This window comes from Dendropsophus ebraccatus, chromosome 6, assembly GCF_027789765.1.
Source record: "Dendropsophus ebraccatus isolate aDenEbr1 chromosome 6, aDenEbr1.pat, whole genome shotgun sequence".
NCBI classification, from domain to species: Eukaryota; Metazoa; Chordata; class Amphibia; order Anura; family Hylidae; genus Dendropsophus; species Dendropsophus ebraccatus.
This window is the reverse complement of record NC_091459.1, coordinates 84,799,789-84,822,635: the sequence shown is the minus strand read 5'-3', so window position 1 is coordinate 84,822,635 and position 22,847 is coordinate 84,799,789. Positions and strand designations below refer to the sequence as shown.

At 43.7% G+C, this 22,847-nt stretch overlaps 1 protein-coding gene across 1 annotated transcript in view; it reads left to right on the top strand.

The window, feature by feature from the left end:
* RSRC1 (arginine and serine rich coiled-coil 1) overlaps positions 1-22,847 on the top strand; it is a 227,261-nt gene that overhangs the window by 43,954 nt on the left and 160,460 nt on the right. The window contains exon 4 of the mRNA XM_069973849.1: positions 5,482-5,649. Coding sequence (XP_069829950.1) covers positions 5,482-5,649 — 168 coding nt within the window. The remainder of the gene's footprint in view (positions 1-5,481; positions 5,650-22,847) is intronic.

The following is a 22,847-nucleotide window of genomic DNA, read 5'->3' as shown; positions in this document are numbered from 1 at the left end:
ATTTTTTTTTATTTTTCATGATATTTTGATGTTTTTCACAAAAAACACACAAAGTAGTGACCAAATTTTGTCACTAACATAAAGTGCCATATATGACGAAAAAACCATCTCAGAATCGCTAGCATACGTTAAAGCATCACTGAGCTATAAGAGCATAAAGTGAGACAGGTCAGATTTTGAAAAATTTGCCTGGTCATTAAGGCCCAAACTAGCTGCAGCACGAAGGGGTTAATGCTCTGAAATACCCCTTTAAAGAAGCAGTTCACAAAAAAATATCATTCCCCCCCCGGTAGGCGCTGGCACGTATATGACCGCAGCTGATCGGTGTCCTGCAGCACGGCTTTGTTCCGGTCCCGCGGCGCCGTTCAAATCCGGCGCGCGCTCACACCCTCCTCTGCTGTGACTCCTCTTCTCTGTCTTGTGATTATACGCCTGAACTCACGCGCTTTAATGCATTCGCTATGGAAGTGCGCGACTTCCGGCGTTCAATCACAGGACAGAGAATAGGAGTTACTGCAGAGGCTGAAGTAAGCGCGCGCCAGATTTGAACAGCGCCGTGGGACCGGAATGAAGCCGCCCCGTGGGACACCAATTGGCTGCGGTGAGTATACGTGCCAGTGCCTACCGGGGAGCCAATAATTTTTTGTGAACTGCTTCTTTAAGTGCAACCTAAATCACAGACTTTGGATGTATCCATAGTGTGGTGGATTACCAGCAGGATTTCATAAAGTCCTCCTTTTCAATATATTTTTTGTGGGAAATGGATGGTATGCTTTAACTCCTGAATCAGTTTTAATGTAATTAGATAAGAAAATACGTTCAGCAACTTCTATCAGGGGGGGGGGCTGACTGGATTACTGGAAATGGCACCAAGAGAGCTAATGTGGTTAATAAGGTACTTCTACATCAATGTAATGTAGGGTCAGTAACATTTGTGTTATTGCGCAGTGAAATTCAGCAGCACAATTACTCATTTTTGGATAGAACTACTGCTTTAAGCGAATGGGTCAACTCCCGGGCCCTACCTGAGGTGCTGACAGTATGCTGTCTCTGTAGGCAGGTTATGTCTGAAAGAAACACTTAGATATAGTTGAATCTCTAAACCTAAATGTGTTAGAGCTGTGGTCTAGGGGTAAATCACCTGTCTTGTGACCTACCAGCAGTTAATTCTTTGGTTCAAATCTCTGTTGAAATTTAGTGGATGGCTGCCATTTATTGGCAAATAACTACTGTTATTTTAAAACAACCGTTGTTTTGAAATAAATACCGTTATTTGCCATTAAATGACAGCCATCCACTAAATTTCAATAGTTTGTGTTTTCAATCCACTTCTGGTTTTGTTTGCAAAATACTGAGCAAAAATACTGTGTGGGAACATAGCCTTAAAAACATACAATAATGAGAAGAAAAAAAAAAAAAAAAGACCTATATTTAATTTCCTTCACAGGATTTGAACCAAAAAATGAAATGATGGTAGGTCTCTAGACAGGCGAGTTACCCCAAGACCACAGCTCCAACAAATTCGTGCTCAGAAATTCAACTATACCTGTAGTGTTTCTTTCAGACATAAACTGCCTACAGAGGACTGATCTGCAGTCAGAGACACTGGCTGACAGCTGAGCAAGCAGGAGGCTGGGCAGCATAGATTATTCATGAAGAAGAGGTGAGGTGTGCCAGAGTGTGGCACAAACAACTCCACTTTGACATTTCATTACAGTAGGATTGTGCATAATCCACTGCACAGACAAATTACCAAAAGGTACATTGCTGACAAGGGGACTATCAGCTACAGCACACTGTCAGCACCTTAAGTAAGGCCTGGGTTCAAACAGATTCCCTTTAAAGGATATCTGTCAGCAAATTAGGGCCTCCTGACTGATAGATCCTCAGTAGTAATCAATCCGCACTCAAGCAGTGAGTTCATATTCTATAATTTTCTGTTATTTATTTATTTATTTTTTTCAGATACCACAAGCGACTAAGTGTAAATTAGAGGAAAATATCCAAATGCTGTTTATATGAGATGAGGCTGTAGTGAAGCACTGTAAGTGAAGCTGTTGCAACGTTTCGAGCCAAATGCTCTTCCTCGGGCAAGAAAGAAGAAATTGTCAGCCTATGAAGAGGCCAAAGGAAATATAATGCAGCAGGGCCACCTGATACATAAGGTGGGACACAAGGTGTCCTGCTCAGTCCTGGCCATCCATCTCAGCACCTTCCTATCTCATGTATACAGTGTCTATTTACAGGGCACTTACACAGTTGGCCCCAGCAACTGGGGAATCGTTTAGGCTCTTGACAAAGAGCACCTGTAATCCTCCTCTACCAAGCCAAATGATAAACATGACGATAATTTTACCTGATCATTATATAGTATTGAATAGGACAATTTTTTAGTTTATGGCAAGTTACCTAACTACTTCTGACACTTTATTTGTGGCTATAAATTAAAGTTTCCTGATACAGAATTGCTGTTAAGAACTTTGCTGTGCTTGAAGCAGTTTTTATACATCCTGATGACGTGGACATTCAAGCATTAGGATTTTTGTGTATTTCTAAACATGTTAAAAAATAAATATTAACATAGTTTTTTTTTTAAGCCTCTCTTATCTCTACTCAGCTATTGTTTGATTCCTGCAGGGAAATACTGCTATTCCACATAGTGGTAATAATGGCAGTAGAGGTTTTACATCTAAAGCAAAAAAGGGTCACCTCTGGCGCTCCAGCTGTTCACGAACTACATCCCCCGTGATGTTCAACCAAACTAGCAAATCTCCCATGCTCTGAGCCAGGTTTTTGCTTGTGATTTGTTATCTCAACTGAGCATCACGGGAAATGTAGTATAGTAACAGCTGCATTGCCAGAGGTTGCACTTCTCTGATTTGGAGACTGAAAGTTCAGTCGCACATCTTGAATGGCGCTTATCGGCTTTAACACGCGGCTTGTTCTTAAGCGGTTCCATAGATCATTAATGCTGCTTACGAACGGCCTTCTACTGAAATACAACCTGTGATAATATTTATACACCATCGACTTGTAGTGTGTGTGTGTTTTTTTTTTTTTTTTGGGAGGAATGATCTACCTTCACACTAAAGTTTAATAAATATTGGGAAGTACCCAATGACACTGACCTCATTTCCTTTATAACAATGAAAATTAATAGTTTCACGTTTTATGGGGCTGATAGTCCAGATGTAGTGTATATTTAATTAAGTGTAGTTTCCTCTCGGTTATGGTATGTGTATCTGCTTTTTGTCGCAATTTCTTTCTAGTTTTACAATTTTCCACATGTTTTCCTTCATCATTTATGATTTTTTTCAAAGAGCGGCTATGAGGATTTAAATCACTTTAGCATGCAGCAAAACAGTACCCATTCAAACAATAAACGCCATTTTAAAAAGCCTTTAGATCTTCTGTCACTTCATAAATAAAAATGTATAAAACATTATGCAGTTGTAGTGCCCACCTGCTAATTAAATGCAGATTTTCTCGAAACTTATTTTCAAATCTGCCTTTTCTGTTTCAACTCGGCCCGTGTAGAGAATACATATGGCTCTTGTGAAATTAATTATGCTTATGGAGCAGCTGTTAAATTTAGTGCAACTAATTTTATCCAATATTTTACATTTTAATTGATTACCTGTGAAGAAATTAGCAAATTAACACGTATTGTGCAGCAAGTAAATACACCATAATGGACCTCTTTCATTTTCATTTTTTTTTTTTTTTTTTTGGACATAGTATGCCAATCTATAATTAATTATTTTACAACTTGGCTAGCTGGGGCTAGAAAGAAGACATTTACTTTAGGTCTGTCGGTTAGCAAGGTATTGGAGAACCTTCATTATCTAATGGGAGGCTTGGAGAAGGGTGCGAGCCAAGCATCTGTGTGTTCTGTAAGTCCCGACATGAGAAGCAGATTGGAACGTAATGACTCTTTCACAGAATTTTTGTAACATATGGGCCTATCTGGATCTGAGAAGGCTTTGAAGATCTTTCAACATGACTAAGTGACTTAACCTTTGCCACAGTACTGGGTCTTTTATGGCATCCCACTTTTCAATTAATCTGTTCTGGGGGGGTTTATGCAGCTAGTTTAAGAGAGTTATATTGGTGCACAAGGATTGTATTTGAATTATGGCTGAATCCATATTATAGCTGTTTGCGTTTTGTTTAGTGAAGGCAATAAAAATGTGAATATTATTAGGCTTGTATATTGGCTGATTCGTGCAGGTAAAACCCGCAGCTTATTACAGTAGCAGGCAAATGACATTTTATAAACCGCATCCAAGTGTTGCAGATTTTCTTTTTTTTTTTTTTTTCTTTTTTTTTAAATGTGGAAATATGAGCATGCTGCCGAATTTTGAAACTTTAGTATGCTTATTTTGATGTGTATTGGTCAGAGATTTTCATTTTAAATTTCACTGTTTTGAGGGAGAAATTGTTCTATTATCTGAATTACCCTTATTCAGATGGATGGATTTTTCACTATTGAAAAATTGATTGCAACAATGTTTTTTAGTCTGTGTAATATTAGGCCTAATAGTTATAGTAATTTGATAGACATGAGAGTCAGGCCCCTAATTGCCATAGCAACCAATCAGCACCCAACGATTGTGTTGCTGGGTGGGGGCAATTGGGTGATGGGTAGAGATGAGTAATGGTGTGTTTACACAGGCAGATTTATCTGACAGATTTTTGAAACCAAAGCCAGGAATGGATTTGAAAACAGAAGAAATCTAAGTCTTTCCTTTATGACCTGTTCTCTGTTTATAGTCTGTTCCTGGTTTTGGCTTAAAAAAAATCTGACAGATAAATCTGTCTGTGTAAACGCACCATAAACTTGCAGTAAAGTTTGGGTTCACACGAACCTGATCCCTCGGAATTTGAATTCCAGTGCCTGGAGAAGATGGATGCATTCCATATTTTCTAGGCAGCCATAGCCCCTGCATCTATCTTCTCCAGGCAGTGGGATTCAAATGCCTTTGGTTCACTGAAACCTAAACTTGCTGTAAGTTCCCAACTCTAGTGACAGGTTCCTACTTCCTCGGTCAGACCAGGTAGGTGCTTGAACTGTTGGGATCAGAGTTATTTGAGCTACAACAGGGTGACTACTGTGACCTGCAGATGATGCTTGCACAATCACCCTGACATGCTATTACATCATGTTGCAAGAGTGGCTGACTTACCATAATGTAATAGTACATCATGGGGTGTCAGGTGTTACTGAAGCCTAAACATGAATATTAAAAAGATTTTATAATTTGTTTAGGCTTTAAGCCAGTTTTTCGTAATGCTTCTTAAATACAGCTTTGGACTATAATACAGTCAGCAGATCAGTACTAGATTAGTAATACATTGTGTTTGCAAATTACTAAACTTTATGTAATTATTTTTTTAAACTTTTATGTAAATATTATATGTAAATGTTATATATGTCATGCCATAAACATGTCTAAAAATAAGTTATTATATTCATATTAGATCCAGATCAAGACATCGCCAGAGGTCTCGTAGCCGTAGCAGTGATCACTCCAGTCGAAGAAGAACTCGCAGCAAGTCTTATGAGCGAGAAAGAGGAAAGGGGAGAGTAAAGGAGAAGACAAGGGAAAAAGAGCGAAGAAAAGAGAAGGAGTCAAGTTCCAAAGTTGGGTAAGTCTCCTATTTATAGTGGCGCCAAACTTGATGAATGAGCCCCTAATGAATGCCTTGTGAGCGTTCCATAGGAAAAATGGGTCTACTGATAAGGAGTCATTATTTATAAAATATTCCTCTTAAGTCCTTACGTAAAAGGGGGCTGTAGACAGAATAAGACATAAGGAAGGGGTTATATCTCCAAATGTATGTTGGGGGTTGGTTACATTTTTCAGATAGGGAAAGGGTGATTGCTCCATGGTCTGCCCAGGTGATGGGTTCTATAGTGGATGCAGTGGCTAATCGCAGTCCATCAGACTTTACCAAAAACATATTAATTTGGGAATAGCTGTTGTGTACGGCTGAATGGAAAGAGAAGTCCTTCTCAGAGGTATGGGGAATCCGCCATACATTGTAGATTTCCTCTTGCCATAACAGATGTGATAACTTGTTGGGGATACGGGGGGGAGCTTGTCATATCTACTGTAGCGTCCACTGTGAGGTTGAAACCACTGTGTGGGGAAAAAGGGTGTTTAAACCTAAAGGCGTCGGCCTCCAAAAGATGCGTCTCTTGTAGACACAGTATATATCGCTTTAAAGGCTTTTTACTTCCCTCCATGCATGTGAATGTTTTTGTGGGCTATTTAATCCATTAACATTTAAATGGGTTGTCCGGGATATTTTAATAAACTAGCATTGCATTGACCTCTGTGGATGTTGCAAATTCTATGTACACTTCTATTTTTTTATTTAGAGCGCTTACTGTGTTCTCAGGCTTAGTCACATGACCACTCTACCTGTGTTTTCTTTATTTCCTGTGATGTCACGTTCCTTTTCTGTTTCCTGTTCCTGCCAGTGATGAACAGTGAGTCATCAGGTGGGCGGGGTTATACATCCACATTTTTTTAGCCATACCCCTAACATCTACCATCTGAGGCCAGAAGAAACTGCAGCAGTAAGGACAGCATGACAGACTACACAGACTACTATCTCTGTACAGCACTGCAGCATAGGTTGGAGCTATAAACAGTAAATAAAGGAACTATGGGAGGTTATTTATCAAAACTTGTGCAGAGGAACAGGGAAGCAGTTGCCCATAGCAACCAGTCAGATTCTAGGTTGTATTTTTTAAGGCCTTTTTAAAAATGAAAGAAGCAATCTGATTGGTTGCTATGGGTAACTGCTCCTCTGCACAGGCCTTGCTAAATCTTCCCCTATATTGTTGCTATTGTACTGTAAGGATGTACAGTGTTAGGGCAGTGCTGCTGCTATGTGTGTAATAGGGCGAGGAGAGGTGGGACTTAACCTCATGGCAGTCACCATGTCATCTATCAATCTATTGCTGAGGTAAACTTGTAACAGAATCCTACCTTATTGAGACCCCGCCCACCAGTAGGATGGCTACTGTAGTGTTTATGTAACCCAGGAATTCAACTTCTATCATGTACATGTGTGCTGGGGCTTGTAGTGCTACAACAGATAAGAGTGAAAAAACTAGTTTATTTTTATAACATAACTAATTGGCAGACACTGAGCCACCATGCTGCTCACAGGCACTTGTAGTAATACAGACATTACCTGCCTATGGGTAGAGTGGGTGGAGCTAGATTCACATAGAAAGGGGTGGGGCTATAGGCTTGCAGGGCTGCTGACCCCTGTGACCTGGAAGTTCTTTATGTAAACAAACACAAATCCAAAAAGCAGCAACAGAGGAGGAGGCCTGGGGACATAGAGGCGAAAAAAGGTTAGAGAAAACCACTAAGGGAGAGGGTCAGATTACAATTTCTCCATCAGCACTTGAGTGTGATAGTCTGCCAGGCTTCCTTTCACCACGGAGCAGTTGCCACGTATACGGGAGGGAGGACATTGGGGGTTTCTTTAGTGGTGGCATTTCTAGTCCCCATGCTGCGAATAGATTTTTGCTTTCCTCCATGTTTTTGACCACGTGGATCTTGTTCCCTCTGTTAATGAGGAGGCGAGTTGGGAAACCCTAGCGGTACAGTATCTTGTTGTGGCGGAGCACTTGAGTTGCAGGAAGTAAAGCTGGAGGGTATGAGCTGATAGGTCTGCGTACACTGCTATATTGTGGTATGGCGCAGGTTCGCCACCTTTGCGCCTGAAGTATTCCATCAGTTTTTCTTTAACGGTAAAAAATGCACTCTGGCGAGAATGTCTCTAGGCACATCAGGGTCCAAGTGTTTGGGTTTGGGGATGCGGTGGGCGCAATCTATTTCTAGATCCTTTTCGGAGCAATGCGGTAGGACAACTTTTAGTAGATCTTTCACATGGGAGGGAACCTCTTTAGGTAGCACAGACTCAGGTACTCCCCTCAACTTTATATTGTTTTTTCTGCTCCCATCTTCTACATCGGCCATCTTGGATTTAAGAAGTTGGACTTCTTCCTCTAAAGTCTCATGTGATTCTATGAGGGAGTTGTGTAAAGAAGCAAATTCTCGCATCTTTTGTTCCATATGATCAACTCTGGTGCCTAGTTCATCAACTGTGGTTCTCAAGGGGTTAAAGAGGCTGTATATATCGTTTTGGAATGCTTTCCTCAGAGTCTGTAGCATGTCTTTCATTGTGGCAGGAGTCAGCTTATCATCAGGGATGTGCAGGGCAGAGAGGGCATCCTCTTGGGACATGAGGAGCTCTCTAGCGGGTGACCCTGAGGAGAGCAGCTTTGTGGTAGGTGACTGGGAGCTTTGCGGTATGCCGGAGAGTAGGGCAGCAGGAGAGGTGATGGCGGCGTGTGCACGTGATCGCAGTTGTGCACTGTTGTCAGACGTTGTCAGACGTTCTCCTTCACCGTTGATGCATATGGCGATGCCGTTCGTGTGGGCATTTGGTCGGCTGCCTGATCATGCAGGCTGGGGTCAGAGAAGGATCTCCTGAACCTATGGAGCTTGCTGGCCGCTGATCCACCATTAGGTGGGTGTGTGTGCGAGGGATACTGGCGTCCTCTTCGGTGTCGGCGCCATCTTGGTTCGGGTCCGCACCTTTCATGAAATACAGTTTCAGTGGGTATTTCAGCTTATTATTCCTCCTCCGCTTCCCCAACATGTCAGCAAGTCCGTGGTCGTGAAATTGGCTGGTAGGATGCTGCAAATAGCCACTAGAATGGCGTGCTGAGTCGGAGCTCACACAACGTGCGGCTACTTTATTAGGCTGCCAGGCCACGCCCCGTAAGTCTCCTATATAAAGACAACTTGTGGCCCTAAAAATTCTATGGCGCAGTTACCTGATTTTATTACTTGATATTTATTTTCATGATTTGTGTTTGGCTGACAGTATTTTCCAGCGTACAAGACAACCCCCAACATTTCAAGGTAAAATATAGAGTTTCGGATGTACTCACCATAGAAGACTACCCCTCTTCCAATACATACCAAAAAAAATTAATAAAAAAAAAATTCAGACAGCAGCGAGAGCTGAGAGGCAGAGAAAATGGTACAGTAATACCAGTAGGATACAAGGGCGGGCCAGATGGGTTAGAAGGGTGTGTTTTTCTGGGCACAGCCCCATTTTATCGTATCTCTTTTTTCGATTTCCCAGATGCCTGCAGCTTGCTCTTCATACTGTCGCAGCATATGGTGTTGATGCAGATGTTTTTGAGCTCCCCACCGTATGTGGCGACTGCAGATTCTCCAGTCCAGTTTCAGCACCCACCCTAAAAGACATTACCTGGGATTTAAGACGACCCCTGACTTTTGCAAAGATTATCCTGGGTTAAAGGGGTTGTCCGGCGATAAAAAATTATTCACAGAATAACACACATTACAAAGTTATACAACTTTGTAATGTATGTTATGTCTGTGAATGGCCCCCTTCCCCGTGTCCCACCACCCCCACCCGTGTACCCGGAAGTGTGGTGCGCTATACATTACCTGTCACGTGCCGACCACGGTCTCCGATCCTCAGCAGTGACGTCTTCTTCGGGAGGCCGGCGGATCTTCCCGAGTGCCAGCCGCCCTCTGCAGCGTCATCCGAAGCTCAGCCGCGATTGGCTGAGCATAACTGTGCTCAGCCAATCGCGGCTGAGCTGCTGATGACGTGGCCGCGTCATCAGCAGCTCAGCCGCGATTGGCTGAGCACAGTTATGCTCAGCCAATCGCGGCTGAGCTTCGGATGACGCTGCAGAGGGTGGCCGGCACTCGGGAAGATCCGCCGGCCTCCCGAAGAAGACGTCACTGCTGACGATCGGAGACCGTGGACGACACGAGATGCGGTGAGTATAATGCACCACACTTCAGGGTCTAGCGTGGGTGGGGGGAAACACGGGGAAGGGGGCCATTCACAGACATAACATACATTACAAAGTTGTATAACTTTGTAATGTGTGTTATTCTGTGAATAATTTTTTATCGCCGGACAACCCCTTTAAAGAGTAGTCTTATATGCAGGAAAATACAGTATTTGTCAGCCTCCTGAAAATCTTTTTGATATTTCTAAAGCTGTACTGTAAGTATTATATACAATTAAATAATTTCTTTCCTGGGACATGTCAGAGAGACATATTTAAAGTTTTGATCGGTTCGGATCCGATTGTTCAGGGCCTGACTAATCGTGTGAATGAGCCGGAAGAAGTCTGTGCATTCCGATGCCAGCTCTGTGTCGCGTGATGAGCCGGCCTCATGAAAGTCTATGGAGCATGTCTTTTCTCACAGATTGGGGAACGGACAATTCTGTTGATCTCGCTAACATGTCAAAAGTTTTTTTCTGATGACAGTGCTACTCCTGGGTGCCATCATATGAAGCCGAACTTAGAAGTCTTACCTGTGAATTCAGAAATCTTTCTGCCAGTTAACCAGTCCATTTCTGTCTGTCTGCACTTCCTCTTCTGACTCATCCCCCTGAAACCCCCCATAGGCTTGTATAGGCAGTGTAACCTGATCTCAGTACAGCGGACACTTGTCCTTACGAAAGTGGATTACACGGCCTGATAATTGTGCAGCAAGGGGTTATCAACGTCTGGCTGAAGCACTGGAGACGGGCCGCCCGCCCCCAGTGGTAGGAAACCCCTCCTCTCTTTGATGCGGCTCCATTGATTCTTACGAAGCCGCGTCACAGAGGGGCAGGGTTTCCTCCTACAGTGCTTTAGCCCCACCTGGTGCCCAGTTATAGACCGGCGATGTGCATGGGAATCGGCCTGCAAAGGACCACGGCAGCAGCAGCTTCCCCGCACCAGTGCCTTTCTATTGTTAAGCTACACTTAAAGCGATTCTGTACCCACAATCTGACCCCCCCAAACCGCTTGTACCTTCAAATAGCTGCTTTTAATCAAAGTTCTGTCCTGGGGTCCGTTCGGCAGGTGATGCAGTTATTGTCCTCAAAAAGAACTTTTAAACTTGCCAAACTGGCATGGCCTAGAGTACCCATGCCCTAGGCTTGCAACACCCCTCTGTCCCTCCTCCTAGCCTCTTCATCATTAGGAATAACCCCAGAACAATTTCTCCTATTCATCACCTGTATGAACATGTACTGGATCATTAAAGCCCATGTTGCAGGGTTCAGACAGGTTATGAAATGGAAAAATCCTGCCCAGGGCGTTCCTAATAATGAAGTGGGCGTGAAGGAGGGACGGAGCAATCCTATAGCATGGGTACTCTAGGCCACGCCAGTTTGACACAGGGCTGCAAGTTTAAAAGTTGTTTTTAGGACAATAACTGCATCACCTGCCGAACGGACTCCAGGACAGGTCTTGGATTAAAGGCAGCTATGCGATGGTACAAGCGGTTTGAGGAGGGGTGCAGATTGTAGGTACAGAGTCGCTTTAAAGCGAATGTCTTTGATGGTACATTTGCTTTAAGAGATATCTCTTAAGTGACAGACAGCTCAGCCAATCACTGGCCACAGCTTTACTCGCTCTGTGTAGTAGGGGTCTTAGTGATAAGCAGGTAAGAAGTTGTGTATGTGAGTGGGGTTAGAAGAGTGAAGGCCCTACTATACGAAATGATTATCCACGATTATTGTTTGGTGTAATAGCACATGTTAAAAGACCACGATTAGCTGAAATGCACAATGTTGCAAAGTCACGATCATGGCCGCTGCTGACTTCGATGGACAGCCGAGACGATCTTAGGATTGTCTAGGCCATCCCTCTTGCTGCTCCCCGCTTGCGTTCTGTGCTTGTAATAGGGGAGCTTCCCTTTCATTATAGTCCTGTGTAATATGCCCAAAAGTGTTGCTGGAAACGCTCCTTTGGTTGATAATCGCCCTGTGTAAAGTGACAGTGATGAACCGAAGAGCAGAAAAACGCCTGATCCTCGGCTGATCACATCGTTTGTACCGCTATATATCGCTATATATATCGCTATCAGCTGCACATCTCCTTGTGTGAGATAGTCCATAGCAATACATTCATGCGGCTGGGCACTTGATTCATTGTGCCTTCTAAATGCTCTAAACACTCTGTTTGAACTGTCCGGCTCCCCATACAGACACCATGTGCTTACACTCTAAAGAATAGGCTGTACAGTACTGTGCTGTAGTGATTACATTGTATGTCTTTAGCTTTTGGTGGATGTTTTTAACCAATCAAACACATTTACATGACTTCTTATGGGGACAAAAACTATTCTGAAACTGCTCTCAGTTCTTAACCATCCTTCAAGAGCAGATTGTGTATAGAGGTACAGTGCTGCCTTGGTTTAAGAGCGTTTTGGTTTAAGAGCTCTCAGTTTTTTAAAATTGTGACCTGGTTTAAGAGCATTGCTGTGGTTTAAGAGCTCCTTGTACTGTGTGGGAGCACAAGTGGAGGAGGGACATGGTCTGCATAGCGGGATCTACAGCACTGTACTCTGACCCAGGAAGTCTCCCTCACCTTCCAAATCATAGCAGATCCACTTCAGACTGGGGCTTACATCAGGGGACAGGACTGTGGGGGTAATCTCTTCATAGCCGTAACCCAGGGGCGTAACTAGAAATGGCTGGGCCCCATAGCAAACTTTTGATTGGGCCCCCCCCCCCCACTCAATCGACCACTATGTCATCAGCCCACTCAGCTCTACACAGGTTTTGTACACCATATAAATTATAGTACAGTTATATTAAGTGACTCACAGGGGGCGTCTTCTCTGATTGGAGTTGTTTCCTTTTCATTTTCTTCTCCATCCGTCCTGGGTCATTATGAGAACTTCTCCGAGCCACGAATCCACAGAATCTGCCAGACAGACATATTAGCCTCCTTACTATGGCACCATCCTCATCTCTCTACAAACTGCACATCTGTAGTGGATAGCCCTGACACTACATGACCCCCTTATAGTATATGCCCCTATGTGTATTCCCCCTTACTGATGCCACCTGTGTTGGCCCCTTATAAATTACCCCCGTGTGTGTGTTGTCCATCCCCCTTGGTCCATGGCCCTCCTGTATATCCCCCATAGATGGCCCCCTGTATATCCCCCATAGATGCCCCCCATATATCTCCCATAGATTCCCCCCTTGTATATCCCCCATAGATGCTCCCCCTCTGTATTATCCTCCATAGATGGCCCCTGTATATCCCCATAGATGCCCCCTGTATTATCCCCAATAGATGCCCCCCCCCTGTATATTCCCCATAGATGGCCCCCCTGTATATCCCCCATAGATGCCCCCTGTATATCCCCCATAGATGCCCCCCCTATATTATCCCCAATAGATGCCCCCTGTATATCCCCCATAGATTCCCCCCCTGTATTATCCCCAATAGATGACCCCCCTGTATTATCCCCAATAGATGCCCCCTGTATATCCCCCATAGATGCCCCCCTGTATATCCCCCATAGATGGCCCACCTGTATATCCCCCATAGATGCCCCCTGTATATCCCCCATAGATGCCCCCCCCTATATTATCCCCAATAGATGCCCCCTGTATATCCCCCATAGATGCCCCCCTGTTTTATCCCCAATAGATGCCCCCCCTATATTATCCCCAATAGATGCCCCCTGTATATCCCCCATAGATGCCCCCCCTGTATTATCCCCAATAGATGCCCCCCCTGTATTATCCCCAATAGATGCCCCCTGTATTATCCCCAATAGATGCCCCCTGTATATCCCCCATAGATGGCCCCCTGTATATCCCCCATAGATGCCCCCCTGTATATCCCCCATAGATGCCCCCCTGTATTATCCCCAATAGATGCCCCCTGTATATCCCCCATAGATGCTCCCCCTGTATTATCCCCAATAGATGCCCCCTGTATTATCCCCAATAGATGCCCCCTGTATATCCCTCATAGATGCCCCCCTGTATTATCCCCAATAGGTGCCCCCCCTGTATTATCCCCAATAGATGCCCCCTGTATATCCCCCATAGATGCCCCCCCCTGTATTATCCCCAATAGATGCCCCCTGTATATCCCCCATAGATGCCCCCTCTGTATTATCCCCAATAGATGCCCCCCTGTATTATCCCCAATAGATGCCCCCTGTATTATCCCCAATAGATACCCCCCTGTATTATCTCCAATAGATGCCCCCCCTGTATTATCCCCAATAGATGCCCCCCTGTATTATCCCCCATAGATGCCCCCCCCTGTATTATCCCTAAAACTCACCTAACTCCACCGTCGGCTGTCTTCTCCCGGGCACAGGTGACGGGATCAGGGTGGCTCAGTATCCGCCAGGGCAAGTACTTCCGGGGCAGGGAGCATCTCTAACAAGCGCTCCTGTGCCGTGCCGGAAGTACAGGCTGGGGGCGGACGCTGAGCTCACTGGTATCTGTGCTGCCGGGACGGCAATCTCGCACGTCCCGTCCTATCCCAGGCAGCACAGGTACCAGTGAGCTCAGCGTCCGCCTCCAGCCTGTACTTCCGGCACGGCACAGGAGCGCTTGTTAGAGATGCTCCCTGCCCCCGGAAGCACTTGCCCTGGCGGACGCTGAGCCCGTCACCTGTGCCGGGACATCTCAAACAGCTGCAGCACCCGGGAGGCCTGCTCGGCCGCCGGGTGCTGTAGGCTATGTGAGCTCCGGGGGCCTGCGCCACGGGCCCCCGATGCGGCGGGGCCCCGTAGCAGCCGCTACGGCGGTAGTTCCGCCCCTGCTGTAACCCCTCTTTCCCCGGACAGAAAGTGCTGCATGTATGTGCCCACATCTGCCCTGCTTATTCCTTTATGTTCCCTGCAGTCTCTGTCCGCCCTTGTCCTCCATTACTGTACAGTAACTTATAATATCAGATATTCAGCTGTTTCTGAATGTTTGTTTCATTAGTTTTACAGGTTATTCAGAATAATAAATCGTAACTTTTGGGGTGGGGAACCAATTGTCTGCATTTCTATGATTTCTTATGGTAAAAATTTGCTTTGGTTTAAAGAGGATTTACCACCAGGGATAATCTGATAGAACGGCGCCGTCATGGGGAAGCCGGTGCCGCGGTCCGGTTTTTGAACCGCAGACTGGTTCCCCACGGTTACCGGCTTCCCCGTGACTGCACCATTCTATTCCTGTGTCAGGTTAAAGAGGACGTACCTGGTGGTACATCCTCTTTAAGAGTGGATTTGAAGTACAAGCACGGTCCCGGAACGAATTATGCTCGTAATCTAAGGCACCACTGTATTTTTATTTATCAGTTTTATTATCAATTATTAGACATTATTGTAAAAAATTTGAATTTATAGAAAACTATACTCAAACATACAGAGATTAGTCGTTTATGTAGATATTTGCAGTAATGAATTTCAGGCCTACTAAATCTTTTCGTACAAAACTATAGATCAGTCTGCTGAAGGTCTCTTGTGCTATGACCTGCTGCCCACAGGTTGCACTGCATGTTTAAGATGACAGGTTTCCGTTAAGCTGAAAAGCTTTCCTTTAAAGTTGAAGTCTTTCCTTTTTAAATCTATGAACCAATAAAAAAGAAGCAAAGGGGAAAGGGTGCATCACCATATGAAGAGTCAACTACAATTTATTTATTTTTTTCGAATAAAAAGCAGAAGGAAAACCAACACATACAGTGCAATTATTTCAAAGCAACCATTTTGGTCAAGCCATTTTGAGAATAGATGCCACCCCTATCCAAGTACCTGTTAGAAAGAAAATTGTATTCAGATTAATGCTCTCTGCTAGATGACACCAATGGAGTCCTGATGGTTGAAAAGCTTTACTCTACCTAAATGGACAAAGTTAAGTGTATTATAATAACTCAGGAGGCTGCAGTGATCCAGCCAGGCCGTAATAATGTAATAAGGGGAAACAGATGAACAGTAAAGACCTTCTGATTTAAATAATTCTATAGGACCTAGGTAGAAGTTCCCATAAATTTATACAAGGAGAGTTTATTCAAGTAGCAGTCATAATAACTAATACTATCAAGAGGAAGAGATTTGTGGTCATAGTCTCTCCTAAAACGGAGGTGGTCTCGCCTCTATTTGATAAAATTATGCTATTTTATATCCACGCTCAGAGATGGCCTTCACCAATCACATAGAATTGCTAATATCTCTATGTTTAAAATGAATAACATCCACATTATCATGATACAACTTCCTCACTCTGGTTTAAATCAAACTTCATACACTCAAAAAGATAAGAACCTCACACGGATTTTCTGAGGAAGCTGTTGAGATAAAATATGTATACTCCATCAGAGGCTTCAGATGGCGAGCTGTTAGCCAGATTTGTATGCTGAAGACTTGGATGCCGGTGATCATCAGCAATCACTGACAGAAGAGGAGTCCTGTCACTGTACGTAAGGAAAAAGGCTCAGAAGAACAGCGTTATCATTTATCTGATGGATGATCAGCATAGACAAAGCAAATTATATTCCCTGCTCCTAAGGCTTAACCATATGGACGCAAAGTGTGGGGAAAGGTGACAAACATCGAGCCGGCCCACAGATTCATTTGTAGGAAATGTGTATGGCTCACGTGCAAATTAATGTTCTTATAAACAAATTAGTAGTAATACTATCCAATGATATTGGTAGAATTAAAATAAAGTTCAGTACATAGTGGCCGCTTATACCACCACACCCTTCTCCAATCACATTCAATAGGGAAGTAAAGACTACTAGTGTTCTCATATCATATGTACTAAAGCGACTAACACCCCACTCCCAGCAGTGGAGCGATGAAGGGAGCATATTCCAGCTATGTAAGAGGAGACATATGACACTGTTAGTATCCCATCTACATGTTTCACCATCTATAAATAATAAGCTTATGCAACTATATATTATTCACAAGGGCTACCTTACCCCAGTTCGCCTCCATCGTATGGGTAGAGTTCCGACTCCCTCCTGCTCTAAGTGCTTAACACAACTAGCAGATTTTTGGCACATGGTATGGACCTGCCCACGCATTAGTGCCTTTTGGTGCAAGGTGGTGCAGTTGCTGATAGAAATGTTCTCGATGCAAGTGCCTCCTTACCCTACTGTGTGTATAGACCCACCTCCTGGTTATTTTTCTTACAGAAACCCTATTCTTTGCCAGAAAAGCTATCACTTCACTGGAGATAGACGAGCTTCTACCAAAGTGATTTGGGTGTCGCTGGTAAACATAGTCGTTTCCTATGAACATATAGTATACATACATAGGTTATGCCCCTCCAAATTTGAGAAGATTTGGGATTGTTGGTGCCGATACCCTCTGACTTTGATCTCTGCAACAGATATGCCTATCCAACTATTTTAGCCGCCCGGAGTTAGCGAGTGTTCAGGTTCAGAGAATGTTGCCAAACCCAAACAGTTTGGCATGTCCGCTCAAGATTAAAGACGACGTATAACCCTCAACAGAGGTATAGGCCCCATAGATATGTAGGGAATGGACAAACAAGCAGTGAAATAGAATGTAGGAATCCTATTAGCAGAATAACAATTTTTCCTTTAAGGAATACTCCAAAGGAAAAAAAGTTTTTGAATCGACAAGTGCCAGAAAGTTATACAGATTTGTAATTTACTTCTATTAAAAAACCTCAAGCCTTCCAGTTCTTAGCAGCTGCCGTGTGTGCTGTAGAAAGTGGTGTATTCTTTCCAGTCTGACACTATGCTCTCTGCTGCCACCTCTGTCCATAACTGGAACTGTCCAGAGCAGGGGAGGCTTTCTATGGGGATTTGCTACTACTTTGAACACCTCCTGTCACAGATAGAAGTGGCAGCAAAGAGCTCTGTGTAAGTCTGGAAAGAATACACCACTTTCTGCGGGACATGCAGTAGCTGATAAGTACAGGAAGTGCAGTTTTTTTAAAAAATACCCATTTAGGGTGTACTTCAGGTAACTTTACATAACTTTACGTAACTTTTATAAGTTGTGTCTATGAGGAATACGTGTTGTGTGACATTTTTCACCATATTTCTGCCATGCCGGCTTCATTTCTAGTTGGTGGAGCATAACCTCCATGGTGGCCCCCAAACACTGCACACACAGAAGAGGGATGCTGGTGATATGTCTTTGTAGTGAAGGAAGCTGCAGCAGTATGAAGACACTATAGAGCAGCAGTGAACAGTTTAAGCTTTAAAGGAAATCTGTCAGGTTTGTACCAGGTACATAGCAGCAGACTCTGGCACAGAGGGGATTTGGGGATAAAACAAATGATGCCTTTGTTTTTGCTTATATTCATTTTCAAAGTTATAAAATAGCATTTTTCCTTGGAAGCTGAAGTGCCACAGCTTATTTGCCTGTATTTGCAGCTCTGTACCTGGTAGGGACCTTACAGATACCCTTATCGCAAACCTAATCCAATACTTTGCAGGCTTGTGTACCATTTTGCAGAGTCTGACATTCTGATGTAATGCATTCCAGACAAGTGGTGCAGCTCAGGTAAAGTCCTGGAGATGTGTGGGGCCGTATTAACAGCTGCTGCTGCCCTAGGCACTAAACCTAAGGACGCCCCATCTTCACTCTCCAGTTAGCATCAGGATTTTCTAGTATTGATATCTGATCAGTCTTAGGCTGTGTTCCCACATTTACTGTACGTCACCACATGCAGCTGAAACCAGACCCTTATGTGGTAACCAATAGGCGTATGGCCAATAATCTTGGTAACAGCACATGACTACTGGAGAAAAAATGGGAGCGTTGATTCGGCCACATGCATTTCTCTACATGTAGAAACATTGTCTGAATCACGTTTTTCATGTTTTTTTACAGCTTAAAACATAAATAAATTTTCACACTGAATCAGTGCTTAGAGCCGTCTGCATATTGTCCAAAGGAATCCTCACCACAGGATTCACATTTAACACAATCATACCAGAGCTGACCAATACCACCATACACGCCCCCCTCCCCCCACCACCACCGGCTGATTTACTGGCAAGTCTGAACAGGGGGTGGGAGACTGAAATTTTTTTAAAGCAATCCGCTGTGGATACCTCTCCTGTCAGTGTCAATGTGATTAGATACTCACAACAGTATTTTCATCCCGTTGCGAGTATGTAAGTGCAGGTCCTCCCCCCTGTTGCCTGGAAGATACTTACTTGACAGAAGAAGTATCCGCAGAGTATTTTGCTGCGAACTTGCAGCGTGAAATCCGCTGCGGATACGTCCAGTGTGAATCTAGCCTAACTGGATTTTAACTGAAGGGAAAATTGTTATGTGAACAAAATCTACAACGATGGACCTGAACAAAGCCTAAGCCTCTGATGCATTTGTGATTCTACCCTTAGAGGCAGAAATCTGAATGTAAAAACCCTAAGTTTGGACTCAAATATACAGTTTTTCTTTATCACTGGAAGGGATACAAGCATGAAGGAAAATAAAATCGGCAATCCTGATGTGTTTTTTTTTTTTTTTTCGTTTACGCCGTTCACCGTGCGGGAACAATAATGTTATATTTTAAAGCGACTCTGTACCCACAATCTGACCCCTCCAAACCACTTGTACCTTCAGATAGCTGCTTTTAATCCAAGATCTGTCCTGGGGTCCGTTCAGCAGGGGATGCAGTTATTGTCATAAAAATAACTTTTAATCCGGCAGCGCTGTGTCTTATGGCCGGGGCTTACATTTGTATATGCATTAGGCTGGCACACCCTCTCTGTCCTTCCTCCCCACCCTCCTCAGCATTAGGAATGCTCCAGGCAGATTGCTCCCTATTCCTCACCTGTTTGTATAATGAACATGGGCTGGATCGTTAATACACCTATGCAAAGCTCAAACAGCAGTAAATGTTGAGGAGGGTGGGGAGGAGGGAAGGAGAGGATGTGCCAGCCTAATGCATATACTAATGTAAGCCCTGGCCGCTAGACACAGCGCTGCTGGATTAAAAGTTATTTCAATAACTGCATCCCCTGCTGAACGGACCCCAGGACAGATCTTGGATTAAAAGCAGCTATCTGAGGGTGACTCTGAGAGCAGACTCTGTAAGATGCTTACCCCCGCCTGTCGGTACATGCGATTGGGACCCCTGCAGTATGGCTGTCACTGAGTTCCTTAAACGCTGCCATCGATATCGCGGCGTTTAAGGACTTAATGAGACGCAGCTGCTGGATCGCAGCTGCCTCACATTACCGCCGGCCCCGGACTCGCTGATGTGTGCAGGACCGCTATCACTGCAGTGGTCCCGCACACATCAGAAGCCCCTCAGTCAGGAACATATATATATGTATTCCTACTGCACGGGGTATGTGCAGTAGGAACGTACAGTATATATTCAGATTGCTGACGGAAAGGGGTTAAAATTTGGTGCACATTTACCTGTACAAATGGGGCAAATGTCCAGCTTTGGAAAACCTGCTGCATTTAAATCCGGTGGGGACGTACCCAGAAGGTTCTCTCGTCTCATATGTTTATTGAGTAGGTGAAGAAGCCTCCAATTGGTTGCCAGATTGATAAAAAAATGTCTCTCCAGTGGTTTGAGCTGGGAAACCCCGGCTGGCAGCCCTAAGAGTATAAGTAGGTGTTCTTCGCTTACCACTTGTTTTTCAGTATTTGATGTGTTATCAGTCGGGGATCCTGGCACAGAAAACTCTTCTGTATCTCCTCTGTGACAACATATTTTCACAAACAAACTAAGGTTTCTGGACTTTTCTAGTCTGACAGCAGACACTAGCTTTTTATTTGGAGCTTGTCATATTTTTTTCCCCTCTTACATCCTCTTTATGCAGCAGGAAGTCATTTATGCTAATTCCCTGCTATTTGCATATAGGTTATAGAGTTCTGTGGAGCAAAGCATTCTCAGAACTCCTTTTAAGTGTCTGCTTAGATCAAAGCAGGTCTGTGTGATAGCTGTTGTCTGACACCAAGCTGAGCGGTGTTGTTTTCATTAAACATTTATCATACTTCCAATGCGACAGCAGGCAACTTTGTGCTTGGGTAACATGTTTTCATGCAAAATTTATTGAAAAAGACGAGACCTTGTAAAAAGATCTTGTTGCCTTTCACCAGTGGCGAAGGGTAAATGTTTGATTGGTGGGAAGGAAGTATATATATTTACGGTACCCTGGCTGTTTGCACACCCGGCATCAAACATTGTGATGTCATGGTTTTGCTAAACACTGCGAGAGTGTGAGTTGTTTTGCAGATATTTCTGTTGTAGGGATTTAGGCCACTTTTTTTTTTTTTTTTTCATGCGTTGCCAAAATACATCATTTATTGCCTTATGTAATTGAAAGAAGGGAATGTGCTACCCCATCAGAACTGGAATGGATCTTGCATCCTCATAATTGTTTCTATTCTCTGTTTGTTTGTTTTTTGGTAGGGCATTACTGGAGCAAAGCCATGTCATTTTTTCTTACTACTTATTAGAACCATTTTGCTTTTTGTATTGTGTGGACTGGCTAATTGTACCTGTTCCGTTGGCTGTGGATGCTTTTTATTTGTCTACAAACAGCTTTAAAGCTCATATTACCATGAACATCTGTAAAAATATTTATTTATTTAAGATTTATTTATTTTATGTAAAATGGAGCTACTGTTACATGTTACATAAAAGCATTGGTAATTTTTGCAGTCAGTGAATAGCGGCCCCAGAAAACTGACATGTCAGTTGTTTGCAGCGCCACCAGGGATCTTGGCCGGAGCGTATACTATGTGTATAGGGTCTGGCCAGGATCGCATAGGCAGCAATGGCACGTATATTTTCGAAATAATCACGGCCGTTGTACAATGACTGTGGTTTTACGAAAATATATGTTGTGTGAACATAGTCTAAAGCTGCATCTCAAATCTTTTGACCCCTGCAATATACTGGTAATATTACTGGTAATATGTGAGAGCTCTTTGCCATTTCAGGTACGGTAATTCTCCCCTCTCAACGTTTTACATACATGTACAGCAAAATGTTAGGTAAAGAGTATGGAGTAGGCTCAGCAGCTGACTCTATTCCACTCGCCTGTGTTATAAACACTTCACCCACTGGCAGTGCCGCTAGATCTCTTAATCAGTAGTGACCACAGTATCTAGACAGCGGCCCGTACCCCTTGTTTCCTCATCATCCCCCACAGCATGGTTACAGGACTGTGGTTACACTGCAGTACTTCACAAGGATCAGTAACGTTGTGTCGGCAGGGGGAGCCTGGATCAGTCCCACTGCTCTCACTGCTGCCTCTAAATGTCTAATGGTACAAAAAATGCATTATACATTTGTTTAAAATTAAGCTATTTTACAAAGCAGTGTGTAAAAGAAAAACTCCAGAGTAACCTATGGAAGATATTGGAAGCTTGCGCGTGAAAGACCAGAATGAAAGAATTAATGGTATGTTAAAGGACTAGTAACTCTATTTGAATTTAAAAAAAAAATGTTTTGCCAATTTTTGCATTAATTATCTATAGGTTGAAGGGAACCAATCAGCACAATTGTACTGATATGGTTTCCTGCTGCACAGCATAGCTCTGCTGTGCAGCTCACCGAGGCTACCAGCCACGTCTACAGTGGTAGCTTTACTGCGGTGGAAAAGGTAGCTCTATTCCTCTGTGCAAGGACAAGAGAGGGGCGGCAACTAGTCTGTGCCTAGTCACGACTCTCTTGGTCTCTTGTTTTCTTTTCTGCGCTCTTTTGTTGTCCTCCTGTGGTGGGGTAGTCTCAGGAGGAGGACAGCACGCTCATCTAGTTACTGGGGGGGGGGGCAAGCATAGCATCAGCAGCAATATATTAAAAGTTATCTAACACCAGACAACCCCTTTATTGGTGTTTCTATATAAAGTCCATTAATGTGTGTATTTTGTGTATGTAGTTTATGTATAGCATTTGTTTAATATATGTCTTACAATATGGTGTTTACATTTTTGCCAACATATATTGAATTTACATATTTATGAAAAGGAAAATTGTCAACCAGTACTTTAAAATAAATT